The sequence below is a fragment of the Hyla sarda genome, chromosome 10, assembly GCF_029499605.1.
Source record: "Hyla sarda isolate aHylSar1 chromosome 10, aHylSar1.hap1, whole genome shotgun sequence".
NCBI lineage: Eukaryota > Metazoa > Chordata > Amphibia > Anura > Hylidae > Hyla > Hyla sarda.
Window position 1 is genome coordinate 99,311,952 of NC_079198.1, and position 24,180 is coordinate 99,336,131.

General features: G+C 42.2%; 1 protein-coding gene across 4 annotated transcripts in view; it reads right to left on the minus strand.

Moving 5' to 3' along the window:
• Positions 1 to 24,180, minus strand: part of PLCH2 (phospholipase C eta 2) — a 768,337-nt gene that overhangs the window by 130,227 nt on the left and 613,930 nt on the right. For all 4 annotated transcript variants that reach the window (XM_056543367.1, XM_056543369.1, XM_056543368.1 and 1 more), the window contains 3 exons: positions 19,120 to 19,213; positions 12,279 to 12,482; positions 5,960 to 6,080 (listed from right to left, as the gene is read on the minus strand). In XM_056543367.1, coding sequence (XP_056399342.1) covers positions 5,960 to 6,080; positions 12,279 to 12,482; positions 19,120 to 19,213 — 419 coding nt within the window. The remainder of the gene's footprint in view (positions 1 to 5,959; positions 6,081 to 12,278; positions 12,483 to 19,119; positions 19,214 to 24,180) is intronic.

A 24,180-nucleotide genomic window follows, 5' to 3' on the forward strand; every position in this document is an offset into this window, starting at 1 on the left:
AACACCAATTAACTCATAGGGACACAAAACACTCATTATAAACTTATTCCCCTAATAAAACATAAAACTTTTTAAAATTCCAGAATAGAAACAAAATACTAATTGTGCACAGTATAAATATACAAAAATTAAAAAACACCTAAAGGGAATGTGTTCCCATTAAAACATTTTATAATTAAAATTATTCTATCAAGATAAAGCATTTCATTCATGTATTTAGTTTTAGGACAATGCGGTTTTAATGTTATTTATTAATAAAGTGTGTACTGGGGGCAGCCATTACTGTAGCCTCTTTGGGGTGTGTCTCTTCACAACACCTACACAGTTGCTTTATGGCAGGCACAGGGCATAAGAAAGTTAAGACTGATAGTGTCTAATAGAAAAGCATGGGCTGCTTACTGCACATGTGCATAGCACAGGCAAAGTGAAACAAAACGGGGAGCTAGCACCATTTTCTTGAAGTCCCTGAGGAGCAGTGAGCTATCAAGAGACATCTAGTCTGTTCTTTACCACTCATCAGACACTAACAAAATGGTGACAGTGGAATTGAAAAAAACTACAAAACCCACTCCCCCTCTTTTGCACACAGATAGAGGAGGAAGGTAGACCGGCGAGGTCTCGTTTGCTGCTTTCACCAGATTCCTTGTGTTAGTTCCCTCTGTTGGTCAACAGTGGGAGATATGACAAGGTATTATTTAATTTTTCATATTCTGTGACAAGTAAAACATTTTTTTAATATTACCAAAAATATTTAAGAAAATTAGAAAAAATTATTTAACCTCTTAAAAAACAAAAACAAATCACATTTGGTGACACATTCCCTTTAACTTCCACCAGTGTCTATAGTATCTATTACTTAAATAAGTGAGCAATAGAATATGCAGAGATGTGTATTCCCCAATATTCCTAGCTGTCCCTCACTGCTAGAAGTAATTGGTAGCTGTGGTCTACCTATTAACTACACTGGTATGCAACAGCATTTAACACACATAGAACATGTGCCCCGCCAACATGTTTCACTCAACCAGAAGCATCCTCAGGGCATATGGAGCATATGGCCATATCGCAATTCAGCTATTTATGAACCTAAAACATGTTTGACATCGTATTGTGCCAACGCCAATGCCAGTCTGATAAATCATTGGCATGTAGAACTGATAATTACAGAATACAAGACACTGGTTTACAAACTAACAGCGCAGCTGTCTACAACCTGCATCACTGCTGTATGAATTCAAAGGTCAAAAGACCCAAAGCTCACATATAATCTCAGCCTGGTGGGTCACATGGCTTAGAGAACAGAGTTTGTGAAAGTAAAAAAACAAACAAAAAACAAAACAAAAAAACAGGGAAATATAAGATTTATAAACGTGAGAAAATTTTTGGAGGCTATTTAAGTTTCAATTCTAGATGCAGCAGGTATGGTTTAAAAAAAAAAAATTAATTGTGTGTGATTATATATATATATATATATATATATATATATATATATATATATATAAATATATATATATAAATATATATATATGATGTCCCAGTATGGGATATAGTCCCGTACAGTACTTAGGCCCTGTCAGGTTGAGTCCCTCTGTGTCCTAGGGGCCCTCCTGAATTCTCTCCCCCATAATAATATATATTAAGTATAGTGTTGCGTGTGTTATGGATTAAGGACCTTTAAGTTGGTCACATGATAATGTGTTCACATGATGTGTTTGTTACCCAGAGAGCACCAGCTAACCTGCAGCTTGGCTTATGGGCTTCTGGCTCAGCCCCCCTTTATAAGAGGGGGAGCCATTACAATCTCTCTCTTCTCTCTTATCACTCCTGTTGAGGAACAGTAAGGACCAGACATCTCAGAGCTGGTGTCCGGCATATCTGGAGGCCTCAAGCCTACCTACAGCCACATTTCAGTAAGTCAAATCTATGTCTGCTGTCACTACCTACAACCCAGTCAAGTCTATTCTAGTCAGCGTGGCTGAACTAAAGTCTATCAAAGTCACTACAAGTCCCAGCAAGCTGCAAGGTCCTTCTGTGTTACTGGCCACCTCTCGGGGATCCTGGCCTAGCTGTAAAGACTATTTCCATCTGTCTATCTCAGTAAAGCTACCGTTAACCCTTACCTGGTCTTGGACTATTATTGCCCTGCCTAACATTGGGATAGTGGTACTACCGTTCGGGTGGTTACCGGGAAAACCACGGGTTAATAACACCTTGCCCCTGGGCTACAACATCTGCCCCATACAATTCACCCTCGCACCCCGAGACATCCCGTGGCTTCGCCCCACACACACACACATATATACCAATATATAACATGTTGGTGGCGCATGTTCTATGTGTTTTAAATGCTGATGCACACTAACAGTTAATAGGTAGACTGCAGCTACCAATTACTTCTAGCAGTGAGGGACAGGTCCGAATATTGTGACATCATACCCAGATTACACATTTTAGCATATTTTGTCCCTTCTATTGCTCACTTATTTAAGTGATAGACTCTATAGACACTAGTGGGCCTTACAATGTTTTTAATTTTTAATATGTTTTTACTGTGCACAGTTAGTATTTTGTTTCTATTCTGGAATAATAACATTTGTTTTATTGGGTAATACGTTGAAAAGTGGGTGTTTTATGGCCCTATGGGCCAATTAGGGTTTCTTTAAAATTAATCATTCACCCCTCTTTACTGAGCATGCCTGGATGCACCAAGTCTAGTTAGTAATTGATGGGGCAAAATGGAATAGACCCTCTGACAGGTCCTCTTTAGGAGAAACAAAATAATCCTAACAATTCAGCAATTTATGAACCTATTATGTCTGACATCGTATTGTGCCAGCGCCCATGCCAGTCTGATAAATCCTTGGCATGCAGGACGGATAATTACAGAATACAAGACACTTGTTTACAAACTAATAGCTGTCTACAACCTGCATCACTGCTGTATGAATAGGAAGGTCAAAAGACCCAAAGCTCACATATAATCTCAGCCCGGCGGGTCACATGGCTTAGAGAACAGAGTTGGTCAAAGTAAAAAGAAATACAAAAAGCTAAACTAAAAACCTGAGAAATGTAAAATGCAAGATTGTAAAATGCAAGACAATTTTTTGGAAGCCTTCTTAAGTTACATTATGAGATGCAGGATGTATGGATAAAAATGAAAAAAAAAATTATTATTATTTTTTTTATTTGCATATCCTTCTTCAAGTCAATATACCAGAGTTTTTTTTACTACTAGTGTTCATTCTGCACTTCAGAACTACAGAAAAGACTGGAAAACTGAGTTGAGATTGATCAGGGCTAGAGATGAGCGAACTTACAGTAAATTCGATTCGTCACAAACTTCTCGGCTCGGCAGTTGATGACTTTTCCTGCATATATTAGTTCAGCTTTCCGGTGCTCCGGTGGGCTGGAAAAGGTAGATACAGTCCTAGGAGACTCTTCCCTAGGAATGTATCCACCTTTTCCAGACCACCGGAGCACCTGAAGGCTGAACTAATTTACGTAGGAAAAGTCATCAACTGCCGAGCCGAGAAGTTCGTGACGAATCAAATTTACTGTAAGTTCGCTCATCTCTAATCAGGGCATAAAGCAGATTTATTTACTATTAGGATATATTCACACACACCACATTCGCAGTTGGAAAATCCTTAGTTGCAGTTTTTACAAGGCAAACAAACATAAGAATTGCCTTGTAAAATCCATAGTGGCAGATCCACAATTGCAGATTTTACAACTTCAGATTCGCAGCGGATACTATATGTGTGAATGCACCCTTGAAAGGGCAACTGCATATTCACATGCACTAAACCCAGGGGTCAAGTCCTGCAGGAATTTGTGGGAACTGAGTTTCTGCACCTTTTTCACAGGAGGAACACCATTCCCTGCAGGACAAGCCCTTGAATGGATATCTTGGGCAAGTTCCTGTGTGAGGTGGTTTTTTGCACCCCCATAGATCCATGCGTCCGCTCCTCCCCCAGCTCTCCGAACATTCCCAAAGCTAGAACTGGGGGAGGGCAGAGCAAGGGGAGGGAGGAGGTTCACGCCCCCTCCCTCATCTCCCCTCTCTGAGCTCGGCTGGACGCAGATCTCCACGGCACGCCCCCTCCCTGAGGACATAGATCTCTACGGCAGGTCCCCTCCCTCATCTCCCCAAGCTGAGGATGTAGAGCAGTGCTCCCAATGAGCTCTGTGTGTAAAGGGGGACATACTGCACGGGCTAAAGGGGGACAAACTGTACAGGCTAAAGGAGGACATACTGCACGGGTTAAAGGGGGACATACTGCACGGGCTAAAGGGGGACATACTGCACGGGCTAAAGGGGGACATACTGCACGGGCTAAAGGGGGACAAACTGTACAGGCTAAAGGAGGACATACTGCATGGGCTAAAGAGCCCGTACAGTATGTCCCCCTTTACACATAGAGCTCATTGGGAGCACTGCTCTACGTCCTCAGCTCGGGGAGATGAGGGAGGGGACCTGCCATGGCGATCTATGTCCTCAGGGAGGGGGCGTGCCGTAGAGATCTGCGTCCAGCCGAGCTCAGGGAGGGGGCGTGTACCTCCTTGCTCCCCTTGCCCCAGCTCTAGCTCTAGCTTCGGAAATGTTCGGAGAGCCTGGGGAGGAGCGGACGCATGGATCTACGATGGCGCAAAAAACCACCTCACACCTGCACTTTTTTTCCCCAGGACTTGAACCCTGACTAAACCCAATAGACAGGTTCCATTGCTAGGATGAAAAGATGTCCCTTTGTGCAATGGAGGTGAGAGCCAGCTTTCTGAGCTTCCCTGCCTCCTTTCTCCATGATCCCATATGCTGCCCACCTTCTACATATAAATAAATACTCACTCTCATCTCCTAATGACTTTAGAGCCCATGCACACAAGTACAGGTGCAGTTCCTCCTCATCGTTCCTCATGTCCTAGTTACATGGAGCCTACATACTCCTGAGAAAATGCTCTACTTAAAAAGTTGCAAAAAAATAACTGCAACAAATTTAGAGGGAAAAATGTAGATTGCATACAATCATAAATTCCTCCCCATGTTTAGGAGCCACAACCCAAGTTTAAAAGAGTACTCCACTGCCCCAGCATTTGGAATATTTTGTTCTGAATGCTGGGTGAGGGCTGCGGAGGTCGTATCATCACAACCACACCCCTCATTGCGTCATGTCATGCCCCTCAATGCAAGTCTTTGGGAGGGGGCGTGTTGGCTGCCACGCCCCCTCCCATAAACTTGCATTGAGGAGCGTATCTTGACATCACAAGGGTGTGGCAGTGAGGTAAAGACCCCCTCAGCCTGTATCCAGTGATCAGTACAAAATGTTCCGAACACTAGGGCAGTGGAGTACCCCTTTAATGAGTTCACATGGGTGACCTCCAACAGCAGCAACCTGATAAGATGACCAGGTGCAGTGAACAAACGCCACACCCTAAGCCAGAGGATTCATGGAAAATGTAGGCAGCATTTCAGAATCACTTCAGTAATGGAATTGCAAACCAACATGGAGCCAATTTTATGCCTGCCACATTAGCTAAAATAAGTAAGCACAAGGCATACACAAGAACCTCAATGATTCTCTAATAATAGCATATGCTGCACTATACACACACAGAAAAAAAAAAAAAAAAAGAGTGCTTCTTTAACTCTCATGATCTTCACTGTCTGGTAGTTGCATCCTAGTCTTGAAGAAAAATACTAAGACATAATGAGTAATCTAGCACTGATGTCTATTTTACAGTAGTCAACGTTAAAGGCATAAGCTTTTTTATTTTTAAATATCGAATACAAAGCAAAGTCCATCTGCCTTGTCAGGTCTATCAGGGAAGTGACGGATACGCCTCACATAAAACCCATACAGCACCCGAAAAACTTCTGAGCTGCCAAATAAAAAGGTTTTCCAAACCAACAGTATTATAAATCAGATAACTGTTAGGAAAAATCAATGTGCACTATACTTACTCATTTTTGCTGAATGCATATTTGTTAATAGTTTCAATGACATCCTTGAACAATATTTTAGAAGTCAAGGTGTATCCATGGTGAACTATTGGCTCTCCATCTGGTCCATCCCAGCAGTCAACTTACAAACGGGAGGAGAAAAAAAAAAAAAGAAAGACAATTTTTGAGATATTTCCATTGAAAACACTGTTTCTGGTGACTGAGAAACATAATGCACAGTAATAAAGAGAACACAACAGGACCTTGAGCAAATCATGTAAAACAAAATGCTTTGTGACTAGAGATGAGCGAACTTACAGTAAATTCGATTCGTCACGAACTTCTCGGCTCGGCAGTTGATGTCTTTTCCTGCATAAATGAGTTCAGCTTTCAGGTGCTCCCGTGCGCTGGAAAAGGTGGATACAGTCCAAGGAGACTCTTTCCTAGGACTGTATCCACCTTTTCCAGCCCACCGGAGCACCTGAAAGCTGAACTAATTAATGCAGGATAAGTCAGCAACTGCCGAGCCGAGAAGTTTGTGACAAATCGAATTTACTGCAAGTTTGCTCATCTCTAGTCACGAACTTCTCGGCTCAGCAGTTGATGACTTTTCCTGCATAGATTAGTTCAGCTTTCAGGTGCTCCGGTGGGCTGGAAAAGGTGGATACAGTCCTAGGAAAGAGTCTCCTTGGACTGTATCCACCTTTTCCAGCCCACTGGAGCACCTGAAAGCTGAACTAATTTATGCAGGAAAAGACATCAACTGCCGAGCCGAGAAGTTCGTGACGAATCAAATTTACTGTAAGTTCGCTCATCTCTATTTGTGACCATCAAATGCATCACCAGCTCCGTATTTACAATAAAAACTATATCCAACAATTCTTAATAAATACCACAGAAATTCCCAAATACAGTAAAGATCCCACGCTAGGGAAAATTAGAATAAATCAAAAACAAAGCGTGACTACAGATCAACATAAACTTTATTGATACATACTGTTTAAAAAATACAGAGGTAAAGGTCAAAGACCAGTACATCAGGAAACATATAAAAACACATATTAAACACACAGTAAGAGACTGCACAGAAATGTCACTATACATCAAGATACATGGCCCAAAGGTATATAAGGGATCAAAAGATTACTGTACTACAAGACTCCCTCAAGTGAGCGAGACATAGCCATTATCATTAGCCTAAAAATAACACTTCAATACATTACCAAGTGGTGGATAAAGTGATGGAGGAGAAGTGCCACTACCCAACGTTTCGCCACCAGTAGACTTCTTCCGGGGCGTCGTTACCCAACGTTTCGCCACCAGTAGGCTTCTTCCGGGGCGTCGTTACCCAACGTTTTGCCACCAGTAGGCTTCTTCTGGGGCGTCAACGACGCCCCGGAAGAAGCCTACAGGTGGCGAAACGTTGGGTAGTGGCACTCCTCATCCATCACTTTATCCACCACTTGGTAATGTATTTAAGTGTTATTTTTAGGCTAATGATAATGGCTATGTCTCACTCACTTGAGGGAGTCTTGTAGTACAGTAATCTTTTGATCCCTTCTATACCTTTGGGCCATGTATCTTGATGTATAGTGCCATTTCTGTGCAGTCTCTTACTGTGTGTTTAATATGTTTTTTTATATGTTTCCTGACATACTGGTCTTTGACCTCTGTATTTTAATGTATCAATAAAGTTTATGTTGATCTGTAGTCACGCTTTGGTTTTTGATTTATTTTAATCCAACAATTCTTATAAAAAGGGCATTATTCTTACGACTCATTCCAGGCACATAGATTGGTCTTGGTTGAGATAATTATATTGGTCTACAGTGCCCCCACAAGGGAGGTAGAGTATTACACTGCTTTAACAGAAATCAGAGGGGTTCAGATGCCGATTTAGAAGCCTGTGCTGATGACCCTTTTAAATTTAGCATTTACAAAGCCGACAACTACAAGACGAATGGTGACAACTTCATACAAATGCTATTGTCTCTATATAAATAGAAGAAAACTATACGCCAGCCTGCGTAACTTTATTACGTCATTAAAGTAAATCCTACATTAATATTTGATTGGCCATTATAAAATCCCTGAATTATACTTTCATACCAAAAAAATTGTTGCTTAAAATAATTTCAGTTTCCTAGGAAGAACAGAAACTCCGATTACTACTTTCCTTAGCAGTAGATAAATAGTCTCATCTTTGCAATGCCAAAGTGTTCCGAAATGAGAGCGGCGCAGGGACTATCTGCAGATCTGCTAAAGCAACATTTGCTAAGCTACAAGGAAGGCTATTTTTCTTAAGAAAACTTGATTTACTCTGAATGTATTTAAGACGACACCACTTTACTGCTTCAGTCTTTTATCACTTTCCTGGGGAAAGATGAAATGTGCAGGTCACCTGGAAACAAACACTTTGTATACGGGGCTTCAATTTATGGAAACATTCATTTATTGTCATCCCAGCTCATCCAGAGAGCGGAAAACAAAGATCTGTCTTTCTTATTGTACTTATTTGATCTTCCCCTATTCCATCAAGATATTGCAGGAACACTTAGATTTCAAAAGACATTAAAAAGGGGCTATTGTTAGAATTGAGGGAAACTTCAAAAGTTGACTTTTCAGGTTGCAGTGAAGGTTTTATCTTCAGCCAATGCGAGGGTCACAAATGTGGCACATTAGATTTTTTTCAGCATTAGGTTAGCCTAGTAGGCATAAAGGGGTACTCCGGTAGAATAATAAAAAATGTTTTTTTATCAACTGGTGGCAGAAAGTTAAACAGACTTGTTATTTACTTCTATTTTACGTAATCCTTCCAGTACTTCTCAGCTGCTGTATGCTCCACAGGAAGTTCTTTTCTTTTTTAAATTTATTTTCTGTATCTCTGCTTCTCTATTTTCTGTCTCTCTCTATTTTCTGTGCTCTCTGCTGACACCTCTGTCCATGTCCGGAATTGTCCAGAGCAGGACAGGTTTGCTATGGGGATTTGCTCCTGCTCTGGACAATTCCTGACATGGACAGAGGTGTCAGCAGAGAGCACTGTGTTCAGACAGAAAATAAATTCCTGTGTTGCCTACAGCAGCTGATAAGTACTGGAAGGATTAAGATTTTTAATTGAAGTAATTTAAAAATCTGTTAAACTTTCTGGCACCAGTTGATTAAAAAGAAGTTTTCCACCAGAGTACCGCTTTAAAGATGTTGTCTTGTTTGGAAACCTGTCATTACTTTCATACTGCCTGAACCACAAGTCATTGGGGTGGTCCCAATGGCTTCTCCCTGCCCCACCCGCCTTAATTGATGTATCCCTCCTTCTATCCAAACATGGAGAATTCCTCATAGATGGTGGGGGCAGGGAAAAGCTACAGGGGAACGCCCCAATGACATTTACTTATCATTTCACATGAAACATGAAAGTGATCAAAGGTTCCCTGTAACAGAAGTAGCAGGTAATGTCCAAAGCAAACAAACAATCTCCTTTTGGGTCAGTTCACACGTGCATATTTTCTGCTGCAGATTTGCTTCAGCAAATTTTGCTGCCCATTGAAATCAATGGGCAGCAAAATCTGCAGCAACAAATCCGCAGCAAAAACACGCACGTTTACTGATGCAAAAAGGGTACTCCGCCCATAGACATATTATCCCCTATCCAAAGGAGAGGGGTTAAGATGTGTAATGGTGGGGGTTCTGCAGCTGAGACCCCCGCGATCTCTGTGCAGCATCCGGCGTTCGTTTAGATGCTTGGTGCGGGCTGCGGGGGTCATTACTTCATGGTCACGCCCCTTGTGACATCACACCACGCCCCCTCAATGCATGTCTATGGGAGGATAGGCGATCGACACACTCCCTCTCAGACTTGCATTGAAGGGGCATGGTGTGACATCACGAGAAACATGGCCGTGATGTCACAACCTTCGCCGCCCACTCGTTCGGAACAAAATGTTCCGAACGCTGTGGCAGCGGAGTACCCCTGTAAGGCTGGGAATACACTTAGCTGACATACCCTTTTTATGGTGTTTTTTTTTTTGGGACTAAAACCGCTGTAGTTAGAGGTTAGCTAGAGAAACGCCAGACCCATATGAAGCTTTTAGGCTAAGGAGCAGTTTTCCAAAATTGCAGCATGTTGAAGATGCCTTTTTTTTCCAGGAAACCTTGTCATTTTTCTTCTACTTGACTTCCATAGAGTTCGTATGCAGATCTGGGATGACGTTTTTTAAATCTTATCTACTCCTATCATGGTCTCTCGGAGTTAAATTCCATTGTATCGTGGTGGTAGGATTGTCTATGCTACAAGGACTATACACCAAAAAAATATATATATATATATATATATATATATATATATATATATATATATTATATATCTTATCCACTTTGCTGCTACTGTAAATACTGTGGCTTTGATGCATAAGATATAATTCCATCCTTAAAACATGCAGCAAATATGTCACATGTGAACTTAGACTTAAGTGGCACCTGGAAGCATTTGAAAAAAAATGTAAAAAATTTGAAAAAAAAAATATCCTCTACCCTTTTTGAGACGTCAAACTTTAGACGTAAACAAATAGATTGGTACTTGCATGACAATTTCCTCTATATTAGCAAGATGGTGAAAACTGTGTTTGAGAAAAACGGTCAGCCTGTTCACCCACACTAAACACTAGGTTATATAGTGTGGGTGAACAGGAGTCCGATGAGGAGTCACTGACTACAATACATACCTTATGTCCGGAGATGTGTCCCACCGAAGCTCCACTGCTATATTTTGTGAATCGTGCACTGTAGGTGGGCCCCACCAGCTCTATTTCCATATTTATTGTGTGCGACTCCACATCCTAGTGACATTGAGTCGATGGTTACATGTACACATGCACCGACTAAGCGCTCAAGTGAGCAGCAACTCCATGTCACAAGGACGTGGAGTCGCAGGCAATAAATATGGAAATTGAGCCGGCGTGGCCCGCCTCCAGTGCACAATTCACAGACTATAGCAACGGATCTTCAGAGGGACATATCTCCCGACCTTAGGTAAGCATTTTAGTCAGTGACCCCCTCATTGGACTCCTGTTCACCCACGCTATCACCCAGTGTATTGGGTTTAGTGTGGGGAACAGGCTGACCGTTTTCCTTTTTTAATACATTCAATTTATAAATTATTAAAGGAGGGACCAGCAGTGCTTTGACAATGAGTTAGAGTTATAGGCCTAGATTTATCAAACTGTGTGTGAGAAAAAGTGGAGGGATTTTCCTACAGCAACCAATCACAGCTCAGCTTTCACTTTACCACAGCTTGTTATCTGAGCTGTGATTGGTCGCTGTGGGAAAATCCATCCCCTTTTTCTCTCACACAGTTTGATAAATCTGGGCAATGGTTCCCTCCATGGTAAAGGTCATTGTCATTTTTGTTTTATTTTTCTGTGACATTTATGCATTGAACCACTTCTAAGGATTACCGTATTTTTCGACGTATAAAACGCACTTTTTCTTCCCCAAAACTGGGGGGGAAGTTGGTGCATCTTATACGGCGAATACCTGCGGCCATCAACGGCCGGGACCCGGGGCTAATACAGGACATCACCGATCGCGGTGATGCCCTGTATTAACCCTTCAGACGCAGCGATCAAAGCTGACCGCCGCGTCTGAAGCAAAAATAACACTAATCCGGCTGCTCAGTTGGGCTGTTCGGGACCGCCGCGGTGAAATTGCGGCATCCCGAACAGCTTACAGGACACCGGGAGGGACCTTACCTGCCTCCTTGGTGTCTGCTCCGTGCCGGGATCCGCTGCATGGCCGGCGCACTCCATCGATGTCATCACGTCGTTGCGCACGTCGTGCCGTCATCCAATAGGAGCGGCGTGCGTAGCGACGTGATGACGGCGACGGAGAGTGTGGAAGAAGACGTCCAGAGCGTCGGGGACACAACGGGGACAGCGATTGAGCAACATCCAGGGCAGCAGTGACGGGTCCGGAGCGGCGGGCACACGTGAGTATTACCTCCTATACCAGTGGTCTTCAACCTGCGGACCTCAAGCTGTTGCAAAACTACAACTCCCAGCATGCCCGGACAGCCGTTGGCTGTCCGGGCATGCTGGGAGTTGTAGTTTTGCAACAACTGGAGGTCCGCAGGTGGAAGACCACTGTTGTGTTACGAATCTTTTTTTTCTAGATTTTGGACCTTTAAAATAGGGTGCGTCTTATATGCCGGTGCGTCCTATAGGGTGAAAAATACGGTATATAAATTCTAAAAAACTTGAGCAAAATAAAAAAAATGACTTCCAGCAATGTGAGGAAAGCAGAGCACATACATGAGACTGCCATGAATAATGTTTCTGAAGCTGCTTACCTTCTACACAGCGGCATCCAGCCTGTAGGACCCATGCATACATATCCACACGGGACTGAGACATGAGCTGGTCACCCATCAGGTAGGTGTTATGAGATGACGCAATGAAATAGTTGCTGAGCGGTAAGGTCATGTCTTGATTCACTTGATAATGTTCCGGATTGAAGATATCTCCTGCTGGGCTGCGCATGTAGTTGGTGAAACCTGTTGGTATAAATCACAACCATTTATGCAGTTCAATATCTGTCAAAGACATGATCTCAATTCCAAATGGATCCTCCCAATGATTTATGGATAAACTTTTCACGGATGACAATGTGATGAATTCCCTTTAGAAATGCATTCCCTCCGATAATTCTATAACCTTGCTCTTCACCAGTCAATATCCTTGTCATGTCACATAGTACAACGACACAAGAGTTATTATTCTGTAAAAAAATGTCTATATTGGCAATCGGAAGATAAAACAGATTTTCCTGTGTTATTAACCTTTTCCCCTTCGCTACTATATTGTCAGCTCTGGACCAACTAAATACCTCTGCTCATTCTATTGGGGATGAAAAACACATTCTCTGCAAATTTGGTCAATATATGCTTAAAAAATGTGTTATTCAACCTGTGGCTTTCCAAAGGTTGTAGTTCTGCAGGTTGGAGATCACTGACAAAGAAACAATCCAGACAAAATTGATAACTTTGTAGAGAGGATCACTTAGAGGACCTACCAAATTATGGAAATAGGTTCCTTTGTCTTTGGGGGTCCTAAGACCTCCCTGTAATGTCTGATTTGTTCTTTGCCTTATGTACCCCAGATTGTATGTATCTACTTTGATTGCCATGTTCTTATAGGACAGGATCTTCATGGGGGGCCGGTCGGTTTTATTGCGACATTGGCATTAACTACTGCTTTCTCTTAGCAGAAACTATACAAATACAATATAAAAGTGATGGTATAGGAGAAACACAAATGTGGTGGACCACCGGTGTATGGCTGGACCACAGGTGTAGCGATGTAGGTGGTGGGGCCAGATGGTATAACCCCTGGGGTAAGATGTTGTTAACCCCTAGTGTTCATGACGTCAGAGTGGCTTTTTGGTACCGGAACCACACGGACGGTATATCTCCGCTATTCCAATGGCTAGTTAAGGAAAGGAGAGTCCACAACCAGTTATGGTTTAACTGAGGCTTTACTGAGTTTAAGACAGATGGAATTATCTTCACAGCTAGGCCCGATTCCCAAAGAGGTGGCCAGGAACTCAGAAGACCTTGCAGCTTGCTGGGACCAATTATACTTGTAATAGACTTGAGACAATTATCTTGAGGCTTGACTATTTGCAGTGACAGCAGACATAGACTTTTTACTTACTGGAATGACTGTAGCTTTGTGGCCTTCCAGGTAGCTGATCACTAGCACTGAGATCTCTGGTGTTTGCTGTGCTCAGTAGCAGATGGAATCGGAGAGAAATTGAAATGGACACCCCTTTATATAGTGGGGGGCTGGACTAAAGCCCATTGGTCAAGCTGCGGGTCATAAGTTAAGCTGGTGCTCTCTGGGAGAATGTGTGACAACAAATCATGTGACTGCATAACCTAACATGTGACAGACTTATAGGTCCTTGAGACAACCTCTCACAGGTCCTCTGCTCTAACTATACATTAGGATCCTGTCTATACATTAAAGCAGTATACACAACATTCTGTAAACAAGGGGAGACCCTGCAGGGGAGCCCCCAGGTCACTGAGGGTCTCAACCTGACAGGGCCTAAGGGTAGAGACATACATTCCGGGGTACATAATGCAAAGGACAAATTAGGAACAACAGGGAGGTCTCAGGGCCACCAAAACAAACAACCCTATTTTCATAATTTTGGGGGTCCCTCCATGTCATTAGGGCTCTCCTGTAGGACTAACACCTAGTCCCCTCATATAAATGGTATTTAATGTATAAATATATATATTTAATATGTTATATAGGAATACCTCTGTATAGGACCTTAGGGGTCACGTGCCTTTAATTAAAGGAGAACTCCAGACCATAAAAATTGTCCCCCCTGGTGCCGGCAGTAAAAAAATAAAGATGTACATGCCTTCCTCCGCTCCCCGGGGCCTCCGGTAACCGGCTCCGGTCTCCGCCGCAATCCACTTCCTGGTTGCCGGTGGTCGGATGAATCAGCCAATCACCAGCCGCAGCGCAGTCCGACTCGGCCGGCGATAGGCTGAGCGGCAGTGTGACGTTTTCAGACCCGGCCGCAGGTGCCGGTGTAGTGAAGAATTTTGTGTCCTGAAGCATTTTCACACTGCCACTCAGCCTATCGCCGGTCGAGTCGGACTGCTGATTCATCCGACCACCGGCAACCAGGAAGTGGATTGCGGCGGAGACCGGAGACGGTTACCGGAGGCCCCGGGGGAGCGGAATAAGGCATGTACATCTTTATTTTTTTACTGCCGGCACTATGGGGGACAATTTTTATGGTCTGGAGTTCTCTTTTAAATTGTATTCTGGTTTAAGGACCTTTGGGTCATGTGATACCCAGAGTTCACTGGATCAGAACTGATAGGTTCTGATGACCAATGAGCTTTGTCCCAGCCCCTTAATATAGAAGGGGCTGCAGCCACTAAATTCTCTCTTCGTTCCGGATTATCAGAGAAGCTCATCTCATCATCTCATCAGCATCAATTCAAGCTAGGCCCAAAGCCTAGGAATCCGCAGCCACTAAACGTGAGTTACTCAAAGCTCAAACTACTGAATCCTGTGTGTCTACTAGAAACTCAAATCTCCTAAAAATAGTAGCACAGTGGCTAGCAATCAAAGCTCATTGATCCCAGAGTCCCAGCAAACCTGTGAGGAACCTGTACCACGGTTCTCTCTCTCTCAAAGACTTATGTTCCATGCCGTTGCATAAAATATACAGTAAAGTTACTTCAAGTTTACTTTATAAAATCTGCTGTGGACATTCCGTTATTTCTCCCTGCCGTTTGTGGGATGGTTGGCGGTAGGATTACTACATTGAGAAAACTTCACCCTGGCGTCACGACATTTAAGGGTTAACACCAATAGGCCCTACACTATCATCCCAACACCCCAGTCACCATTGCTCTTCTTCCTGCTCACCACATGTATAAATTATTGTGTTTCTTTATGTCAGTGTTCTCCAACCTGTGGCTTTCCAGGGGTTGTAGTTCTGCAACAGCTACGATGCCACAGGTTGGAGTAGACTGGCATAAATAAGAGGCCCCACAAAATTATGAAAATAAGGTCCTTTGTCTTTTGGAATCTTGAAACCTCCCAGTTATGCTAATGTGTTCTTTGCCTTATACATTTTGGATTGTAGGACTCTGCTTTGGTTGCCATGTTCTTATAGGATGGGATCTTCATGGGGGTCTTTTGGTCAATTTTATTAAGACATTGGCGTTGACTGCTGATTTCTCCTAATTTGATGGGTGCCTTGTATACAATTTGCTTGTTTGCAGACTGGTATTGCATTTGTATTTCTCCTGTACAATATTTTACACAGGTATGGTTTACCTTTGTGGCTAACATACTGATTAACCAAATTATATTAAATATAGGGACTACAGTATATATACTGTTATACAGTCGGATTTATTATATAATTTGTATCTGTTATTACCAGGTTTAGGTTGTTAAGATTTCATTCTAAAGATGTAATTCAATCACTGGATTAGCTATTCTGTCGGATTAACTCCGACCAATTATAGGATTATCAATACATTACAAAAAAAGATCTTAAGCTCCCATAAACATCCAAAGTCTTTGAAATTGCAAATGTCCCATATTATAAATGAGACTTTGATGTTGGCATCCCATCATCATCATCATCATCATCATCATCATCAGTCTGGATTCCATGAAGGATTAGCAATGTCACCCAAAATGCTTGTAGTGAATCACGTTATGGAGGCGGTAAATAGTAAACACACAATCAAAACTTGTCCAGAGGAAAAGTTGCTCTTGGCAACCAATCAGATTGCTTCTTTCATTTTTCAGAGGCCTTTTCGAAAAAGAAAGAAGCAATCTGATTGGTTGCTATGAGCAACTGAGCAACTTTTCCTCTGGACAGGTTTTGAAAAATCTCCCCATGAAACTTTAGTAGCTCTACAAGATCTTAATATCTTAAAGGGGTATTCCATGCAAAACCTTTTTTTATATATATCAACTGGCTCCGGAAAGTTAAACAGATTTGTAAATTACTTCTATTAAAAAATCTTAATCCTTCCAATAGTTATTAGCTTCTGAAGTTTTCTGTCTAACTGCTCAATGATGATGTCACGTCCCGGGAGCTGTGCATGATGGGAGAATATCCCCATAGGAACTGCACAGCTCCTGGGACGTGAGTCATCAATGAGCAACTCAACTTCAAAAGCTAATAACTATTGGAAGGATTAAGATTTTTTAATAGAAGTAATTTACAAATCTGTTTAACTTTCCGGAGCCAGTTGATATATAAAAAAAAAGTTTTGGCCTGGAATAGCCCTTTAACTCTTTCCCAAAAAAGAACATTTTATTCAAGGCCATTTGTCATTTGTTTTATCTCTGCATTTTTTTTATTTTTTATTTTTTTTTAAATATAACTTTAAGGGGTATCCCAACTCAGCTTGTTATCCCCTACCCATACCACTGATCCTAAGAATGGGAACATAGTTGTCCCCTGAATGAGCAGAGCACACCGTACAACCATCTTTATTCCTTCCCTATGGGGCTGCTAAACTCAGAAATATTAGGCAGTCCCATATAAAATGAATGGATCAGTGGCTGAACAGGAGTGCTGTGCTCTGTGTATTCCAGGGACTATTGTACCCCTGTTCTCAGAATCCTTGGGGTTCCAGTGATCAGATCCTCACTGATCAGCATCTTATTCCTATTGCAAAACGACAACTTTCGCGTGTTTCATTTTAAGTAAATTCACTGTGTAGTATAAATGACAGGCTTATTTTATTTTATGGGTTAGTGCAATTACAGCAAAATCAAATTTACATAGATTTTATTTCATTTTTACTACTTCTAAAAATATATATTTTTTCAATTTGCTTTGTGTTACCATATTCAGGAATCCATTACTTGTTTTACTTTTCTGTAGATGGACATGTGTAAGTGTCTATTCACACAGAAGAATTGCCGCTTGCGGAATTCCGCCTCAAATTAAAGCCCATAGATTTCTATGGGATTCCGCACTCCCATTCACACTTCTGAATTCCGCTTGCAGAATGTCGCACGGGGAAATTTAGAGGTGTGAATGGGAATGCCATATTTCATTTGTTGATTACTTTCTATACCTTTGAGATAAAGGCAATGGGGATAATTATTTTTAAGGTATTCACAATGTGAAATAAATAACTTTGTTAAAGGGGTACTCGACACCCACAGATCTTATCCCCCCCTATCCAAAGGATAGGGGATAAGATGGCTGATTGCGGGGGTCCTGCCATTGGGAACCCCCGTGTTCTCTCTTGCAGCACCCTGTGTCATCTGCTGTACGGAGCGAAGTTCGCTCCGTGCCCGATGATTGGTGGTACAGGGGCCAGAGTATCATGACTTCACGGTCCCGCCCCCTCAATACAAGTCTATGGGAGTGGGTGTGATGGTCGCCACACCCCCTTCGATAGACTTGCATTGATGGGTGGGCCATAATGTCACAAGGGGGCGGGGCCGTGACATCAAGATACTCCAGCCCCTGTATCACCCGTCATCAGGCAAGGAGCGAACTTCGCTCCGTACAGCAGATGACACAGGGTGCTGCAGGAGAAATCGCGGGGGTTCCCAGCGGCGGAAGCCCAGCGATCAGACATCTTATCCCCTATCCTTTGGATAGGGCATATGATGTCTAGGGGCAGAGTACCCCTTCAAAAGATAGGGAATAAGTGTCAGAGAGCACATGCTCCATTCATTTCTATGGGAGTTCCAAAGATGATCGAGTACAGCACTCCGGTCTCTTTGGCGCTCCCAAAGAGCCTGACTGGAGCGAGGGCCGATTCCAGCACGCACTCCTCTCAGAGAGCTGGGCCCGTTCAGAAGATCGTGGGGTGTCTCAACAGTCAGAACCACCTGACCAATGCCCCCCCACCCTCCCCTATCCCCTATCCTGTTCACTGCAGTACCCCTTTAATTTCGTTTTTATGTGAAATAGGAAAGTGGGGGTACTGTTTTTAATATTTGTAGACATTTCTGTATTTTTTTTAAAAACTTTTTACTGACTCCAGCATTCTTGCCAGACGGATAAAATCTACAAGCGCTATGACGTCATATTAAAACACAACTTTTCATGAAAAAAAGCATGTTTGTATACATCAAAGAGGAGAGGCAAAATGCAATGCTGTCATGGTCTTTAATCAATCATAAAGGGTTTATTTGAACCCTGTAATATTATACCCGACCTATAGAGTTATGTGTCAGAAGTAATAGGCAGAGATAAAACATAATGTGGTCAAGGAAGTACACCGACTTTAAAAAGTACAAATATATAAATCCCTTCCCACCTACAACAATACGAAAGAGATGGAGCACTATGTATTGCAGACTTTATAAAGCATTTGTAAAAAGAGATGCAATCTATCTAATAAAATAGGTCAATTATCAGTTTATCAGTTTTGGCATAAATCCTTATACTATGGGGCAACCAACATAAAGTAACCCATGAAAGCCTCTCCAGGATCTTACAACATATAAAGGTTGGCAATTGGCAGACTGTGAAATAGAAATCCTAACAGAAATGCATGCTGGGAAAGTAAATTACTCACCATCTGGCGACCTACAGGACCTAATTCATACAAGTATTATGTATAACTGATGGAGGTGCATTCCCATACACTGTCTGTATTTACATACCATCAATCCCCAAGACGCCTTCCTTTTTGTTTTCTGGGCAAGGCTCGAATTTATCCACGATGTCCAGGCAGTATTCTTTTGTTACATTCATCATCTGCAGAACAAATAAAGGGATAAATCCAGAGTGGATAATCTGATTTCACGAGCCTGTACCCTCAACCTTTATCAGACACAACAATCCAATTCTCTAACCTAATGCTGGAGGGAGGGTAATCACCCAATAGGATTCCTCACATTGTCATTGAATGTCAAGTTCAATAGCAGTCAGCAGCCATGACCGCTCATTGATAGCTGCTGATCAGAGGGTGATGAAGTACAAAGCCTAATTCCATTCTTGTAGGTCATACTGTTTCGAAGGTATTAAGCCTGTGGGGTATCAGTGTGAACACCACTCCAGCGCTAGTGTCAGAAAGGATCTTGAATGAGGGATTAAGGGATTCACTTATTGTATTGAGCTACTAATGCAAGAAAGGCAAAATTGCTTGACCCTTAAGCCACACAAAAAAAATGTAATATTATAATACACATACACAAACGTATAAATAAATGAATACATAAATATGATATATATATATATATATATATATATATATACACACACATACATACACACACACACACACACACACACACACACACACAGTATATGTATATATATTTTTTTATTAAGATTTTTAAATTGAAGTAATTTACAAGTCTGTTTAACTTTCTGGCACCAGTTGATTTAAAACAAATGTTTTCCAGGGGAGTACTCCCATAGACACCCCCTCCCATAGACTTGCAGAGCGGGGGTGACGTCACAGGGGGGCGGAGTCGGGACATCACGATACTCCGGCTCCGTGGTCGCCACCCGGCTGTTTGTGAGCTGGCACCAGGGCGTGCAGCTGAAACAGGTGGGTGGCGAATACAAGATTGCGGGGGTCCCCAGCGGCGGGACCCCCGCTGTGAGACATATTATCCCCTATCTTTTTGGATAGGGGATAAGATGTCTCAGGGCCGGAGTACCCCTTTAAATGACTTTCCATCACTGTCTTTGTTGTATATAATGAGTAATGTCTTAGCATGCCCCTCAGATGTTAGATGGTGGAAGAGAGTAACATATACAACATATACAAGAAATATGATGTGGGAGAAAGAACATGAGGGAAGTGGGGGTGTAATCTTGCATACAAGTAGGATTACTGCATGATGTTAAAAGTAGACAAAGGATGGGCTGGCTTAGTGCTGGATATCTATGGGCACCAACAGGCTTCTCTACCTTTGGTCAATGTATTAAAATACAGGACTAGTCTACAGAGTACATTTTTGCACTGGGTACAGAAAGGTTAATTTGTGTCTCCGGGATGACCAAGGACAGACCCAAATAGCCCCCAAAATGGTAGACTCTCTTAGAAACTTTAATTCTCAAATTAGGCCCCTTTTATACAGGACAACACTTCTGACCAGTGTCCATGTCACAGCAAAAAGTCAGATTGCATAGATCATACAGCCCTATATATCATTGTTTGTTGGTAGCGTGTCATAGGGAATGTCCATGCAGCTGTGGTGCCCAAATGGCTAGCTTAGCTAATGAAATACTGTGCAGACTAAATCAAGTTTTCTTTTTTTCTGTTTCAATGTTTTTATTATTATTAAGGTAATCAAAAATGAATAAGCATGCAAAACGCATAACGTCAGCAGTACACATTATGCCAACTGTAAAGAATTATAAACTTCAACAAATAATTAGCAATATATTAGGCATAAGTCCGATAGGTTCGGATCGCAAAGTCACAAATCAGTTGTGGCTTCCCATTAAGGGATTCCTATGAAGGCTCCTCCGCTTGAACAAGAGACACAAGATGAGCAAGTTTTCTTTTTTTAATACAGAGATGCTGCATGCTTGGCCTAGTATGTGCTATTCTAAGTTATTATTTCTTTATTATTGCTTTGGTATCTAATATGAATTCCTATTTTCATGCATATTACATATTCAGAGTTTAGATCACATGCACTTGGAATCTATGCACAATAAAATAGAAAAAGTTAAAGTACTAATCTGAATCTGTGTATAATTGATAGAGTTGAGCGAAGTTACAGTGATTTGATTCGTCGCAAACTTCTCAGCTCGGCGGTTGCTGACTTTAGCCTGCATAAATTAGTTCAGCTTTCAGGTGCTCCGGTGGGCTGGAAAAGGTGGATACAGTCCTAGGATTGTAAAACTTCCAACCCAAATAGCATTTCATCTGCACACTTATTAGGCACCAGCCTGTATGCCCAGATACTCATTAGAATGCAGCGAGTGCATGTTGTTACTGGGGTAAATGGCGAGTGTAATGTAATGATTTCCTATAAATGTTAAGGACAGTTGTAGGTCTAGTACATGAATATTTGAACCAGCACAAAATCACTGCGCCCATGGAACAGTTTAATGTTATTCCATTGTCTCTTAGAAAATGAAGATAAGAAGTGTCTGCGCCTCCGACAGCAGGACATACAAAGCTATGACCAATGAATAATACAAGCCTAACATTTGCTCTTATGGCCTTCACATCTCCAGTTCTTATTCTAGGGAAACATGCATAAGATCAAAAGCAGTCTTTAGTGCATAGAGATTTCAACAAAGCTCAGAGAATTCTTAAGATTTCTTGCTCAATGCACCTTCGTCATTCAACACTTACTATTGTGGTCCATTTACACTTCCAAACTCAAGTCTCTAATCTTTAACTCCCAGCTAATTCCCGCACGATTCAGAAACTGCTGATCGTGGAGGTGCCCGGTAAAAAGAAAAAAATATCGCCATGTCAAACATGGGGAGGGGGGGTGGATTGGGGGTAAGCTCTACCACAACTAAAGCTGCTCATTGTTGCTTTCTCTCTACTTTGGCTTGTGGGGGAAATACATACACCCCAGCAAAGGCAAGCCATAAGGGTCAATTCATACGTTGCACATTTGTTGCAGAAAAATCTCAAACTGTAAATGGGGCTTGTAAAAATCCATGTATTTTCCACAACAAGACCCTTGTTCAGATGAATTTAACATGGTATTCCGGCTTTATACATCTTATCCCCTATCCAAAGGATAGGGAATAAGATGTATGATCGTAGGGGTCCCACCGCGATCACAGTGCAGCCCTCGGCATTCTGTGCCGGGCACTGCCTCCGAGACTGTGACATGACATCACAGCCACTCCCCCTCGTGACATCACGCCACGCCCCTCCATTCATGTCTATGGGAGGGGGCGTGACAGCCATCACGCCCCCTCCCATAGACATGAATGGAGGGGCGTGATGTGACATCACAAGGGGGCGTGGCCGTGACAGCATGTCCTCATCTCAGAGGCGGCGCCAGCACAGAATGCCGGGGGCTGCACCAAGATCACGAGCCTCCTAAGCGGTAGGACCCCTGCGATCATACATCTTACCCCCTATCCTTTGGATAGGGGATAAGATGTATAAAGCCGAAATACCCCTTTAACTGATTTTCAGCTGCAGAAACTGCTGCATCAAATCTGCTGTGTCTGACATTTTCCTAACAGGGCATATGGAAAAGGATCATCTTCCAGTCTATTTGTTACACCACCTGGAATCACACAAGATGAACATGAAAGAGCACCTTCAGCTAAAGATATAAATTTTCTATTTCCCTTTTAAAACCCGTGAAGGCATGTTTCAATATTTGGGACAGAATACTTTCTTTTAGGACAAGATGGGCCCTTTAGACTTCGAAATTCCCAGTCAGTTTGTGAGGAAGCCGTAACTATTATCAGGGATAACCAATTCTGCCATGGGATTCAATTACATAGCATGATCGGAACTTCAACATAATAATATAAAAACACGATTTGCCTGATGTTTAGGTGGAGTCATTTTATGATAAAAAAATTTCTCCAAAACACTTATGCCGGTCAATAACACAATCGTACACGTACAGATTGATCATAGTGAATGTTCACTAATCTTCAGAGTAAAGGAAGGAAGACAACATCCTTTTAGATGGGCAAACCCTTAATCTGGCAGATAGGCTCTTCTTAAAATGAGCCTCTTACATAGCCTAATGATTGCTCAGACATTACCTTGCATATTTTTCAGCTGCACTGCCCTGTATACACAGGGAGATGTGTAGATGACCAACAATGATCTTTAGGCTGCACAAACCAAGCCGGCATCCGACAGATGGGTGATTGCTTGTTCATCTGCTGATCACTGGGTCTTGTACTTGTGCAATATTCGTCACGTCTGGCCTATAATTGACCGGTGTAAAAGGCCCTTAAACTACAGCCAAAAACTCTGGCAGTGGTTTATCTCCAGTGAGAACAATAGGATTGGGAAAATCAACTTGTCCTTTTCTATAACATCTATTGGAGGGAGTCCGGAAGTACCCATAAGAATGGATGTACTCTTATGTGTATCAGGGGCCTTAAAAAGGTTATCCAGCTTCAGAACAGGGTCCAACTCTTCCAGATCACTAATTGAGGCAGGACACTGTTGCGGCCGGTGATTGACTTGAACGGCCCATTACTACCAAGACCAGTTTTTCTTGTAGGGTGGGAGCCGGAGTTAGGCTCTGTTGTTAAGATCATGGGGTCCCAGCAGTCAGACACCCCCACGATCACACACTTATCAGGGGATATCAAGGTACACTTATTAAATGGTACTATCCATGGAGTAATTGCTTTTTTTCTTAGCAATGTTCCCAAAAGACAAGTTGATCATAGGGTGTCCCACTGCCAGGACCCCTGATAATCAGCTGCAATCTGCAGGGAAACCTGGCAGCAAGAGTTCAATGACTATATAGTACCACCATGCGGCAAATTGCACATTGCATGGTGTAAAGTTAAACCAATGTAATGTCTATATAATGTGCATCTCCTCAGAGTCAGAGATACATGTAGTCACATTTTGCTGGGGCCATACTGATGGGATTTACGAATGAGAAATTTTATAACCTCAGAATGCCCTCATAGGGTATTGAAAATGACAATCCATTTAGGGGATGCAAGTTTTTGGGCATACACGGTTACATCTATATTAATAACAGTTCTCTGGTTTTAACTACACTAAACACAAGAAATATGTAAAG